General features: G+C 38.4%; 1 protein-coding gene across 1 annotated transcript; it reads right to left on the bottom strand.

Annotated features, from left to right (window-relative positions):
• Positions 1-535: 535 nt before the first annotated feature.
• Positions 536-3,432, bottom strand: cd248b (CD248 molecule, endosialin b). Its single transcript, XM_084136691.1, has one exon. It carries the CDS (start codon positions 2,632-2,634, stop codon positions 598-600), a length of 2,037 nt encoding a protein of 678 aa, XP_083992817.1. The 5' UTR covers positions 2,635-3,432; the 3' UTR covers positions 536-597.
• Positions 3,433-15,448: the final 12,016 nt, after the last annotated feature.

Here is a 15,448-nt window from a genome sequence, read left to right as displayed (position 1 = left end):
TAAAAGTAACATGGGCATCTCCAGTATTACTCTCTGATCCAATTGCTACAATGTTATAGTAATATAACTTGTGCTGGATAAAATTAAGTGATATTAACTGTAAGTTAAACTGATGCACTCAGATCTGTTTAATGTCTCATGTGTATATGTCAATGATTGAAAACAGTTGTCTGGGCAAACAGTTGTAGTTACATACCTCACTGTTTGGGGGTGCTGTAGCATAAGCTATGACTGGAACAAATACATTTTATCTGTTGATATTTTTATTTTCACTTGTAGGCATCATAAAAACTCTCATTTCTTGTATTATATGAAAAATGGATGCATGCTAAATTCTTTTTGCTATGTCCTACAAAATGTCTCTGCTCCACTTCCATTTGGAAAGAATTGATGCTTTTTAAAATCTTATTAATCATCTAAAACAATGTCTGAAAGTTATATTGTGCATCTAAGTGACTATTTTGCCCTTATATCCCACAGGGTCCTACAGAATACCAAAGTGACAGTGTGATCACACCAAAACAGCTTGACGAAGTCCAGGGTCATTGCTGCTTTTTTAATACAATAAAATAAAAAGTCAAGTTAACTGTACATTACTCAAGCTCGAGATTTTGCTGTGCTTGACTTTTCAGTCTTGGAGGTGGTGGTCCAGCGGTAACAGTCTGTCACGCTTTTGCTCCGTGGCTCTACAGCACAACTTGTGCAATAAACAATACCTAATGCTAACATGACCACAAGAAAAACACACAGTGGTACCAGCAGTGCCACAAGCAGCCAGCTTTTGTCGTGTTTCTTTCTGTCCCCTGGACGCTGTTCTGTTCCTGATGTATCTTCTGGTATTTGTGATGTTTCAGGAGTGAGCATGACAAAATCCCATTTTCTCTTAGGCACAGATGTCGAAGCCATTGAGGGTCTTTTGTCCTCTGAAGTCCTTAAATCTACTGTATCACCAGTTGCTATTGATATTTCCTCCTCATGTGCATCCTCTTCATTTGAAGCAGCTGAAGTTGTAGTATCTATCAAAAAGTTAGGCGAAGGAGAATTTGAGGATACATGCTCATTTAATTCAGGTTCCTGTGTAGCTACATCTCCTTCCTGGGTCTTCTCCGTAAACCAGCTCAGGTAAGTCGGATGCCACTCCATGCTTGGGGAATCTGTTAGCCACTCTAGAGGGCTGGCATCTGTCACCAGTTCAGGCAAGCTGGGGACATTCAGAGTTCCATCATCTGATTCGACCATCAAATGTTCATCCTCTTCGACTGGCCGACAGTAGTAGTTGTCCACTTGCAACATATAACCCTCCTCACAAAGACACTCAAATCCACCTTCGTAATTTCTGCACACCTGATCACAAATGTCTGGAGTTTCACACTCATCGATATCTTTGCATTGATCTGGATCTTCTCTGAGTGGAGAGAATCCCTCGTGACAGCGGCACGTGTAGGAACCAGGCGAGTTCTCGCACAAATGATCGCACTTTCCTTCCATGCATTCATCTACGTCCACGCATTCTCCAAACTCAGACGGAAGGTAGCCCTCGTAACATCTACACTCGAACGTACCAGGTGCATTGACACATTCCTGCGGACATGGTTTCTGCAAGCACTCATCTATATCAAGACAACTCTGACCATCACCTGACAGGAGGTACCCATCAGGGCACTTGCAGCGATGTCCCTGAGAAGTGGACTCGCATTCAAACTCGCAGTTGGCACTGTGGCAGGGGTCCGAAAGCTGGCAGGTCTTTCCATCCTCTCCCAGAACATAATTCTCGGAGCACTCGCAGTAGTAATGGGTATCTGCGTTCAAGCAGTAGTGCTCGCATCCTCCATTGTCCTGTTCACACCAGTCCCTCGCAGTGTTCAAGCAGAGCGGTGCATCCTTCGACCAGCCAATGCTCCCATCCTCCCTCAGCATGCACAGAACTGACTGGTCTTCCTTCTCATTGTCAGGACAAGGAAGAGTTGCCACAGAGCCGAAAGGAATGTGAGTAAGAATAGTACTTGCCAGTTCAAACGGGGTGGTGTACAGTGCAGGACCCCCTCCTTCTTTTTGAAGAGCTGGGCACATCCCTTGGTAGGTGTAGCGGCAGAGGAATCCTTCCACAGCCACTCCACAAGACCCATCGAGCCATTTGAAGTTGTACTGGTCGTTGCCACTTTTGTCAGCTGTGTTGTAGGTAATGACCACACAACGATGAGCAGCACAAGCACTGGGTAAGTCATCGCGTTGCCAGTTCGTATACTGCGTTTCCTGATCCCCAGTGATCCAGGTAAAGCCCCTTAAAGGACGCGTGGCCGAGCACTGCCGAGGCTGACGCTGAAGGCCAATCCACAGCCTGATTCTGGGTCGGGGGCCACGCCTAACCCCGGACGATAGGAGGTCATGGATCAAAGAAGCTTCTTCTGGTCCTTTCATAGTAGCCAGGTTCCCCCCTTTATCCTTGCAGCTCCTCCAGGACTCCCTGAACGTCTTGCGCTGGAGATGAATAGAATAGCATCCCTCTGCATTGCACACACCATCCTGCTCCTGCAAGCTTTGTCCCATGACTCCCTTAGACCAATTCAAATATAGAAGAACAAAAAAAAGACAGGGATATGCAGCACAGCATTTTCGAACAGTCCTGATTCCCATAACTGTTTTTTTCTGCAGCCGAGCTATTTCTTGTTTTGTCTGTTAATCTTACTTGTCGGCAGGTTTTGTTTTTGTTTTGTTTTTTTGACCTAATCAAATGTTTAAATTTACCTATGAGCTCTTTCAAACCTCTGGTCTATTTCAAACCTCTGGTCTCTATGGTTAAAGGGATGACTTTTGTCTGCAGTCTGTTTGCTGCAGAGAGACAGAGAAGGAGGGTACAGGCGTTTGTTATTAGAAGAGGGGGCGGGTAATGAGTTCACTGAGTGGTGGGGGGAGATTCGGCCTGTGGCTTTCCCTTGTGCCGTATGGTTTTCATAACTCTGTTTAAGGAAATAGTTTGTGACCCTGCCAACAAGTCCTCCCCCAGTCCCCCCATCCTCCACTCACTCGTCCAATCACTACAACAATCACCATCACAAATCCATCCATCCATCCAACCTGAAAACTTCATCCCTGGTCATCCTGATCAGATTTTAAAAAAAAATTCCATTCTTCTATGGTTCATTTTTGCACAGCTGCTCAGACTGTTCTTCCTTTTGATTTTAAGTGAATTTAGCATACTTTTTAATATAAAAATATTTTGTTTAATATAAAATTATTTAGAAGTAATGGTTTAAAAAATATTTAACTTATTTTGTATAGCCTATTCTGTCAGTAACCAAGCTGTATTAATGCATTAGAAGTCCTTTTCACAATGGAAAGCGTCCAAACATGATTAGAGAATATGCAGGTTTAATTCAATGTCATATATAAGGTTATTTATGTGAAGTAAATGAGGAGAAGATGGTTTGATAGTACGGAAGAGGATTAGGGCCAAGCAATAATAAAAAAATAAAAGCATCTTGAGAATAAACTCATTACATTTCGAGAATAAAGTCGTTGTGTTTCGAGAAAAAACTCGTTAAATTTAAATTAAAAAAAGTCGAAATAATCGTGAGAATAAACTCATTAAATTTCGAGAATGAACGCGTTAAATTTTGAGATCGATTTGAGGCCACATTCATCCTAACATCGAGCCTACTGCATGCGTTTCAGCCATCGACACGCGAGCGAGTGAGTGAATTTTGACTTCATGCATGTATCTTGTTGATTATTGGTGACTTTGTATACCATGTGCGCTGCAATAGTGCTATATGCCGTATCAATAGTTCCTAAATGGTCCAAGAACGAACCCTTTACAGACCTGGTTATAGCTCCACATTGCTTTCTTCGTATAGCCTACACACAAATCTATTATAATGATTGTTGTACACAACGACTTTATTCTCGAAATTTAAGTTTATTCTCACGATTATTTCGACTTTTTTCTCGAAATTTAACGAGTTTAATTTCGCATTATAATGACTTTAATCTCGAGATAGTTTATTTTATTTTATTATTGCTTGGCCCTAATCCTCTTCCGTTTTATAGCAAATGTTTCTTTTTGAGAGTAATATTTTTCTTGGCTGACCATTGTAAAAATGTCAAAATGGGTTGTCGTGCAAGACTACAAAAAATGAAACTCATGCATTTATTTTTTGTCGCTTTTATCATGATCAATAATTCATTTTCACGATTAATGATCTCAACATAACAAAAGTTTTCTTGTAATACATTCTATAACCATGCAATAAAAATATACTGCTATATCATGATTTATCATTTTTATTTCAAAGCAATATAAATAAAAATAATATATAGTGCTTAAAATGTTTTTGTTACCTCAAGACCAAAGGGAAATACATTATAATTTTTTCTGAGACATTGATCCACAATGAGCACATATCAGATGTTGCTATCAGTAACCTTCACCAGCACAGAATGATGTTAGCGGTTTAACAGTCAGGCAACTTAAGCAAAGGTTTCTTCATTGCTATATGTCATCTCAGTTTCAATTACAGCACTCCAACTTGGAATAACCACACTCTTTGTCCCCACAAACACCAAATAATAAACCTTTCTGAAATCCATCCCAAGAAAATCTCACCTACCTATTCCAATTTAAACAAGTCTGTCCAGGTGTGGACTTTCTAACTCGAACATACTTGACCAAAATTCCCTAATACCTCATTGTATATGGATAAAATAACAGAATAATCTAATAAAAATTGACATTGAAGAGACAAAAGAAGCACCACAGATGAATTCTGTAAAAACATGGATGAATTCTTTCAATGAGAAAAAGAAAATTCAGCAAAAGAGCCGAGGTGAATCTTGGTTTTGTTTATGTAACCCTCCAGAGACTAATCTACATGGGCCATTTTTTCCTCCTCAATTCTCAGATGTTGAAACACTCTCCAGTCTGAGAACACATCTGCCTGCATTTCCACATTAAATGTTGAGATTTGCATCTTTGTCTGTGCAAGATAAGGCTTCCTGAATGGAGATCAGAAAAACTGGATGCTTAAAGCACCACAATTGCTCGTGTGTTTCATAGCTTGGAACATTTCTATGACAAGCACATTAAAACTGATTCAGCTGAACAATTTTTTCCACCACATTGAGAAACGACTGTCAGTAAAACAGACTGAATGTATTGCCAAATTCACTTCATTTCAGTAGTCAAAAATGTACAGCTTAAAGTTCAAACGGTCAATTGAGAACCTTTTTGTATTTACAGTTTTGTTTGTAGAATAAGATAGTAATCTTTATGCACCCTAAGCTGGCTAAAACTATATTAAAGTGATTCTGTGCAATGATGATTACAGCCAATTCAGTGTGTGCACAGCTTTCAGACAGGCCTGCTATGGTCAGTCATAAAAGGAAACACTTGTATCAGATTGGCCCTCTCCCCTGACTACATCCACTATTTGGGAACCACTGCATTTACCAGATACCAGGCTATGTTTTTCTGGTTCATTTAAAAAAAAAAAAAAGACAGTAGGCTAATTCAAAATCTAGTCACAGCTGTGGAAGCCTTGTTATCCAAATGCGGAACGGTCGGATATCGTCATCATAAACCCCACAACAATGAATGAACACAGCACGAACTGTGATGATTCGCGAAGAAATGACTCTTGTGAACTGGTTCACGAAACAGCCTCGAACTCACTCAGTCAGCGAATCGTTCAGAGGGATTACTAAATTCATAAATGACTCTCTGAACAGCTTGTCATTTTTCAGGTAGGCTATAGGCCTACGTCCGATTTTAAATGAACCGGGAAGTGTTACTGTGATGGCATACATATATATGGCATACATCTTTTTAAACTAGCAAAAAGGACATAAAAAATCGTATGAAACAAACAAAGTAGGCTTATATTTATCCTATTTTACAGCATCGAATTGGACTAACTAATTTAGCCTATATGTTTATATGGTCTGTATTGTTTTTTGTTTCTAAAAATTGTAGGCCGTACTACTCAGTCAACAGCTACAGTGTTTAACCTATTAAAGGCAACATTCCACATCCCACTGTGAAAGCTTCAGATTCCATATGACTAACAAAGGATGTTGTTTGTATGTTTGCCCCCAGCAGAGCATGAAGGACCCTGCCCGATGTATACACACACATTTGATGGTCCCTAAGGGAATATCCTGGTGAGGAATGCTTGGAAATGGGAGTTAGTAATTTTGGAAGGGGGGTTCTTTTAACATCCTGTCTCCCATTTTCTCAACACCCTACGTTGAGAGATCAGAAAACCACTAGAGATGTCTGCACTAGATTTGATTTAGTAGGAATCTCTGCTAGCCTCTCTAGCCATTGATGACCTTTAGCTCATGAGGTCTTCACATATAAACAGGAAAATACTGCTACATTGATTCTTGGGTGGTTTGGGATGTGCTCTTTCTGTGTTTTTTCGATTCAAATGGGTCGTTTGGACTGCTTTAAAGGGTTTGCAGGAATATACAACGCGTGTCGTTTGGTGGAGAGGAGTTTGGAAAAACTGGAAGCTTATGGGCTGTTATGTAATTCTTTTCTAATTCAGTACACAGACCGAGCCTATATTTCATTCTGTCATCAGTTGTTCCAAGTCAGAGGTTGTAACCAACGCGAAGCGCTACGTATACACTTTTCCTTTATTAGTTCAAAATGAATCATCATAGTTAATTATTTGATGAAATATCAATAAAACACACATCTGTGACCTATACTGTGGAGAATAAACCAATAACTCTTCTTTCTTCACTACTTTATCCATGATAAAATCCATGATCCTTTTTCCATATTAGATCAGCTTTTTGTGAGCAAACTAACTTTTACAGAACTCTGAACATTTGTTTTCTTATACCATCCTTTTTTTCTCCCCAGTTTTTATTCTTTAGACATCTAGCCATTTACCTTGGCCTCCTCCATCCCTCTCTGTTTTTTCATTTGTGACTGTAGGAGGCTTTGATCTATAAAACCGTCTCACTCAGGTCCTCAAGCCAGGTATGAAAGTCTGCAATGACTTCTAGTTTCTTTATTACCTCAGCCCCTCTTCTAACTGATGTGCATAGCATATGCTGGCCCCGTTACGACTGATCTAGTTAGCATCTGTTCATTCTCTCTGTAGATTTGCTTACTTAGACTGCAGAAACCTTCACATTCCACTCAGCTTTCTTCCCTGCTGTGGTCGAGGTCTTTGTTGTGGAGTCTTCAGCAGTGATGCTTTATGAAAAGAATCGAATCACAGACGTCTCTCTGAATAACGCAACCTGACTATGGTCTAGACAACCCAAAATAGTTTGTAAAGGCCAAGATATAAAGAAAAACTCAAGTGTTTGGAGTCTGCTGGTAGTCTATGATCTTAAAGTCCTCAAAATATCTCATTGGTCCCCTCGGGATAAAAGTGCTTGGCAGGCTTAGTGTCTGGTTACATTGCTAACAGAAGTATCACTATGTTGAGATCACATGTTTCTTCTGCTACTGCAAGGCTCTAAGCAGACTCCTTTTGGAACCCTCTAATGTTTGAAAAATTCTTGATTCACTGCCATCGAACGCAGTCCCTTAGTATTTAGCAGAAGCTTAACTAATGTTATTTTTTTTCCCTCATACCTATTATGCAATAACATATATCTGTCTACACACAATTGGACCATACAGGGAGCAGTAAAGGACACCAGGTGAGGTGTAAGGGTTAATGAAAACGATCTGGAAACCCCCGGTGGGACTGTGAGTGGTATAGATTAGGGTTTCCATAGCTTTTTACATCAGGCAGACACTTTTATTCAAAGCAACATTGTTTTCATTTTATTAGTTCATGCATTCCCTGGGAATTGAACCCATGACCTTAGTGTTGTTAGTAGCACACTCTAATGTTTAAACACTTTTTCATGCTAGGTCCTATATAGAGAGGTATAATAAATCTTGAGACGCACCATGAATGGTTTAGAACACAATTGATAGAAGAAGAATATATATATATATATATATATATATATATATATATATATATACCGGTATATATATATATTAACTTTCCTTGTCATATTATAGCATTGGATAAACTTGCTTACTAATGCATTTCATTGCATATAATGTATATAGAAAGGTATATAAATGAGGACAGAACAACGACATGACTGTGCATACAGAAAAAAAGGTCTATATTTTTGCTTTCTTGATGGCAAGGCAAGTAAGAGCAGCTATATTCAAGTGCCTAATAATGCATTGGCCTTGCAGTTCAGGAAGCAAGCAATACTTTTATTCAGAAGCCAATCTGACAGATTCTATGAGTTAATTAAGTGAAGCATTAATTTGAAGAGTTCCTATGATCGATTCAATAAATATCCAATTAATAAGAGATTACAGCTGTCTCACTAGGTGCGTTTAGCATTGTATTCCGATTGAAATATAAAGTGTCCATGTAAATGTGTCTACTGTATGTATATTTTTGTGTGCTGCTGCATGTGAGTAACGCCTCCTCCAAAAACAAGAAACGCTGCCGCAATCTGAAACACACATGTTGTGAGTAATGTCAGAAATACAAATTATGGTCATCAACTAACTCATCATGAAACAAACTGGTTCACTGAATTTCAGAATTTTTCCTCTGGTTTCACAGACAAGTTTCAAGCCTAGTCCCAAGCATTGTTTTGTCTCAAGATGCAGACCAGTAATGTTTTTTTTTCTAAGGCACGTTTATAAAAGATAATCTAAGCCCTGTCTGCAAACACTTTGCGCAACCTACCAGAGCATCACGAGTCACATCCCACTGTTTGAAAACTGATGATAGGCTATATCATTCGTAAACAGTTGGCCGTGAGATGTCAAAAAGGGATAAAAGAACATAAAATCTGCTTTGTTATGGCCTTTAGCTCCTTTACCTAACACATACAGTACCTTAGACACACGTTACCTTGAAGCAGTATGTGTCATCCAATGATAATGAGCTTTATAAAAACAAGGTGTTAAGTTCATGTGTGTACAGATTTAATAGGTTCCATCGTTTATTTATTGACTCAAAGCGGCAAGGCTCTCGAGCGTGGCCGACCCAACAGCGGCCTCTGAGCAGGAGGCAGCAGCCACTCATCATTCATTAGACATCCTGAAACTATTAGTCAAAACCACATGGTAAACGAATTCAGCAGAATGTATTCCCAAGGATATTTCACCTTGAGAAAAGGCGACTCAATTACCATTAAAGTTTTCCATCTCACCGGGCTAGCCCGTTTCTGTTAAGGAGATATTTGCAAGGGCTCGGACCATCTAAGCTGTCTCCAACTCATTCTTGAATTACTCCCAACCCTTTAAAAAGAACAACAGTGCAGTCACATGTCTACAGGATACAATGCACAGACTCCTTTGTTGCTTTATTCAGCCTGTTTAACATTGTGAAGTGGATGGTTTGAAGACAAAGCCACATCTTAGGGAACATTTAATAAGTTCCAGTTATCCATGTATTGAAACATGGAGAAAAATGACAGGGTAAACTTGAGCAACATTTGTTTCCTTGCACCACACATGTATTACCAAATGTATGGTCTGTGTTAAACATAATATGTAAAGCCATGAATGGAATGTTGTGGGTTTTGTGGAATTCAACGTAACATGATATGGAAAGGCATAGATAGCAAGCTCAGAAAGTCTTTGCTTTTTCCATTTAAAACAGGACTTTAAAAATTTACTTTGGCTCTTTGATAAAATAAAAAAAAATGCAGTTGAGGCAGAACAGACGAAAACTATCAAGATCTGTGTTAGTTTGTGGCAAAAATAGTTTTAACATCACAATAACATCTGCTGCTCACAGACAGGAAATCTGGCCATCCTGTCATTACACCGAAAATGCCCTTTGTTGTCTTTGAAGAGGAAAAAAATTATCTTTTAAATCGCGTTAAATTCCCTCGTGTCCACTTATCTGTTTGCTTGTACAGAGAGAAAATGGGAAATCATGGAACGACGCTAACACTAAGTAGTGCTCTTATCATACAGCACACTGTATAGCTGTGAAAATCTGCTGTAAGTCTATGCACGGCCATCAGTGGAAAGTATAGGTAATGTTGGCTTTCTAAACGGGATGATCAGATCTCTTAATGAAGATTCCAGGGCTATCAATGTCTTTCTAACTCTTCACCTTGATAATAAACGCAACAGACTGTCAGACGTAGCCAGGCAGACACCTGCTTATGAGGGAGAAGGGGGCAAGAAGATTTTGAGCAGTGTGAAGTGGAAAATGAATTAAAAGATGATCAGATATTCCATATTTCGCCAGCTAAATTGCTACAAAAGAGACCAATAAAGAGGAAAAGGTCTGGAATAGGAGGAGAGAGAGTCATGATGTCAAAACTCTCATTATTTCCATGATCTCTGGCTGTCTAGCTGGAGGCAACCCACTGACCTCAAACAGACTCCAATAATCCTCTTTTTCAATCATTAAAACAGTATGTTCTTCCAATGGAAGTTTCTTAATATGCTTAACACTACTGCCGTTCTTATGCTGCATGTAATTGAGCTTCAGTTCAGAACAGTCAGTCGTTTTTTCTTCATCTGTGTTGGTGGATACTCATTTCTACTCGTGGTTATTAGAAAAACAGAACATCTTCCACAAAAAAATGGAAAATAAATCACAGTTGCACAAAATAAATCGATACTTGGTTTCAGAATACACCAACTAACACCATATTTCACCAGCACTGATGGTTTTGTCATTGACACTGCCAGTGGAAAACCATATATTCGCATGAGGCCAATGAAACACATATGTGAATATATAACGGGAGAATGGTGAACACATTAACAATCGGCATGGATTCCAGGAGGCAAGATATCCTGGGAATGCTTCAAAGTTTCATAACACAATGGCTGCCCTCGGAATTACATTAGGCCCCTGACCGCAAAAAGTCAGCCGGTGCTCCTGAGCGTGACAGTTAATTCATCATGGAAAATCCTAGAGTCAGAAAATCTGGATTTCTTGTAAAGCTTTAGAGCCACTGCCTGATTTCATTTTATGAATATATGCTACACTACAAAACATTTAAGCAAACTCTCTTGGCTACTGAATGCCTTCAGTCCTTCACACCTGAGGGTCAATGTAGATGAAGCAAAGGGCAACAGTTTTGTTTGGAGAACGGTAATAAACCTCAGACAGCCCCTGCCGCGTCCCACTGCGCCTATCTTGTTACAGCTCCCAGATACGCTGCGTTTGGGTTTCCAGCAGGCCTCAGGAGGACCCTGGAATTAAAGTTTCCTGGAGCCTCAGTCTACCTCAGCCGAATCTGAACTATTCGGAACAATCAGAGGAGAAAAAAGGGCTCAGGTTTTTCACCCTCAACGTCGCAGTGCTGACACGTACTCTAAAGTTTCAGATACAAAATCTGTGTTTTTTTTTTTTGTGGAAATCCTTTTTGTTGAACATCAAATGTTGTGTTGTATTGATTGGCATTCATTATTGGAAGATTGACAGCTGCTGATGCCCACCATATGGTTTGAAATCTCACACAGTCAAAACCCAACATTCCACAGAAATGTGTATTTGGGCAGGAGCTGCCGTTTGGAAGATTTCTTTTCACTGTGACCTGAGAAGTTATATGGCAACAAACACAGGAGATATTATTTTTGTATGTGCAGGAAATGTTTTGCATTAGTACATTTTTGGAGGGTGTCACTGAAGATCCCAACCAAACAAAAGAAGATAGATCCAAAATACACAGAACTGCTTGTTAGAAGGAAGATGCACAATGCTGATTAGGTCCAAACCCCAAGGTTATTTTGAAAGGCATAAATGAGGAGCACTCACAAGAGAGAACTGTATGGGACTTCCAGGTATTTTCAGCTCTTTGAGTCTGTTTGTTTAGTTATCTACATGTCTCTAAGGGGATGTTCTTCATACACTGGTCATCATCACCATAACTAAACTATGAAAATAGAAACAGAGTAAGCAAACCATAAAAGTGCACTCAAGACAACGTTGATGATTTATAAGTTATATTGGGCTGCGTTTATATGATTAAACAAATACAGTAAAAACAGTAATATTCTGAAATATTATTGCAATTTATAATAACCTTTAGAATGTAATTTATCAGGGTTGTCATTTTGAAATAAAATAAGAACTAAAACTAATAAAAATTGTTTCATTAATTGAAATAAAGCTGAAATAAAATAAAATATAAATATTAGATGAAAAAGCAACTTGCCTTGGCAACTAACTGAAATAAAGTAAGTTTAAGATAAGAAACATGAAATCTAAAACTAAAAATAGTAATAAATTAAAGAAAATATTTTAAATACAAAAAAATAACACATGACAAAAGCACATAGCAAAATTAATTAATATATTATATTAAACTTAAAATGACATTAATAAGAAAACATATAAATATAAAATATAAAAATAAACCCAATAAAAATATTCATAACTCTCTGTTGGTAACCCTCGCTGTCCATTGTATCCTTAAGAGCCTTCTCCAACACCACAACTCAAAGGCGTCAATCCTCCTTCGATCGTTTTTTTTCATAGTCCAGCTTTCACATCCGTATGTTGATATAGGAAACACAATTGCTTGGACTAGCCTGCATTTGGTTGAGAGGTTGATGTCTTTGCTCCTCAAGATCTGGTTCATGCTCAGTATTGCATTACGTCCTAATGAAATTTGGCGCCTTATTTCAAGGAGTGCAGTCGCCGGTTTGGTCAATCATCGATCCCAAGAAGCAGAAGTCCTTAACGCATTCAATTTCTTCTCCATTGATGGTTACTTTAATTGCTCTGGTTCCGGCTGTTGTCAATTTTTGTCTTTTTGATGTTCAGTTGGAGTCCCATCTTTTCACTTTCCTTTTGAATTTTTATTATAAGGTGGTTCAGACCATCTTCGGTTTCTGCTAATAATTAATTTATTAGCAGAAACCTCTAACTAATTTAGAGGTCTCTAGAATCGCGTGGAAAGACAGTATGTCACATTATAAAAAAGGCCCTAAAAGCGGCCAGGGCTGAGCACCTCCGCAAACTAATAGAAAATAACCAAAACAATCCTAGGTTTTTATTTAACACCGTGGCTAGACTAACAAATAAACAGACGTCACCCGAACAAAATATCCCGTTACAGTTTAGTAGTAATGATTTCATTAACTTCTTCACTGAGAAAATAGAAAACATCAGAACCACAATTGTAAACGTTCAATCCTCAATCGCGCCTTATAATTCAGCCTCAATTATCACCCCGCAAGAACAATTACAGTGCTTTACAACTATAGAACAAAAAGAGTTAAATAAACTTATCACTTCATCTAAAACAACAACATGTTTATTAGATCCTATACCAACTAAACTACTGAAAGAAGTGTTACCTGTAGTGGAAGAGCCTCTCCTCAATATTATTAACTCATCTTTATCTTTAGGTCATGTTCCAAGAACATTTAAACTGGCAGTTATAAAACCTCTCATTAAGAAACCACAATTAGATCATAATAATCTAGCAAATTATAGACCCATTTCAAATCTTCCATTTATGTCTAAAATACTAGAAAAAGTTGTGTCCGCTCAACTGGGCTCTTTCTTGCAAGAAAATTATATCTATGAAAAGTTTCAGTCAGGATTCAGGCCGCATCATAGCACTGAAACTGCGCTCGTTAAAATCACAAATGATTTACTTTTAGCTTCTGACCAAGGTTGTATCTCAATACTAGTTTTACTTGATCTAAGTGCTGCGTTCGATACTATAGATCACACAATACTCTTAGATCGACTACAAAATTATACTGGTGTTCAAGGACAAGCATTAAGCTGGTTTAGATCATACTTATCAGACCGCTACCATTTTGTCTATTTAAATGGAGAAAAATCGATCATAACTCCAGTAAACTATGGAGTGCCGCAGGGATCTGTGTTAGGCCCTCTATTATTCTCAATATATATGCTGCCACTTGGAAATATTATAAGGAAACATGGAATTAGTTTCCATTGTTATGCTGATGACACTCAAATATATATTTCATCACGGCCGGATGAAAACGCTAAATTATCCAAATTGACAGAGTGTGTTAAAGATATAAAAGATTGGATGACGCGTAATTTTCTTTTATTAAATCCAGACAAGACAGAGGTACTAATCATCGGTTCAAAAAAACCGCCCACAGAACCTCTCACAATACAACTTTGACATCGTAGGATGTCCTGTTACTTTATCCTCTACAGTAAAAGACCTAGGTGTTATACTCGATTGTAACCTGTCTTTTGAAAATCATATTTCGTATGTTACAAAAACAGCCTTTTTCCACCTTAGAAACATTGCTAAGCTACGTAATATGCTATCAGTTTCTGATGCAGAAAAGTTAGTTCATGCATTCATGACCTCGAGACTAGATTACTGTAATGCTTTATTAGCTGGTTGTCCTGCATCCTCAATAAACAAGCTACAGTTAGTCCAAAATGCAGCCGCTAGAGTTCTTACTAGATCAAGAAAATATGATCATATAACACCGATTTTATCATCACTGCATTGGCTACCTATAAAGTTCCGTATTAATTATAAGGTATTGCTACTGACTTATAAAGCCCTAAACGGCTTAGCTCCAGTCTATTTAACGGATCTTCTATCGCCCTATAATCCATCGCGAGCTTTAAGATCAATAAATTCGAGGCTTTTGGTCATACCTAGGATATCCAGATCAACCAAAGGAGGGAGAGCATTTTCACATTTGGCTCCGAAACTCTGGAATAGCCTTCCTGATACTGTTCGTTGCTCGGACTCGCTCTCCCAGTTTAAAACTAGATTAAAGACGCATCTTTTCGGCCAGGCATTCATATAATATTGTTAATCTTACAGTTCAAACTACAATTCGGCCTCTAGTTCATAAATGCCAGAGGAGAACTGGCCCCCGACTGAGCCTGGGTTCTCCCAAGTTTTTTTTTTTTTCTCCATTAGGTCACCTGATGGAGTTTTAGGACACCATTAGGTCACTTGATGGAGTTTTTTCGGTTCCTTGCCACTGTTGCCTTTGGCTTGCTCAGTTGGGGATATTTTGGGGATATTTAATTTTATTCTATCAATCAATAAATTCCACTAGAAACAAACCTTGTTGTATTATTTTATTTTAATTTAATACTGTGAAGCTGCTTTGATACAATCTGTATTGTGAAAAGCGCTATACAAATATACTTATTTTGATTTGATTTAATAAAGTTGTATCATCAATGGAGATTATAGATATTTCTGCCGCCAATCTTCACACCTATTTCGGATTCTTCCAGACTTAATTTCCTCATGATCGTTTCAGCATAAAGATTAAAGTGAAATAGGGAGAGAATACAGCCTTGTCTCACACCTTTTCAGTTTTGAACCATTCTGTTTCACCATACTGTGTTTGGACAACTGCTTCTTGATCTGTATAAAACGATCTTAATAACAGATGTGCTGACATTCTGACTCAGTTCTTGAAGTACCTTCCATAACTTGTCATGTTCAACACAATCAA

Source organism: Abramis brama, assembly GCF_963993115.1.
Source record: "Abramis brama genome assembly, chromosome: 15".
Taxonomy (NCBI): Eukaryota; Metazoa; Chordata; class Actinopteri; order Cypriniformes; family Leuciscidae; genus Abramis; species Abramis brama.
This window is presented reverse-complemented; position numbering and strand designations above follow the sequence as displayed.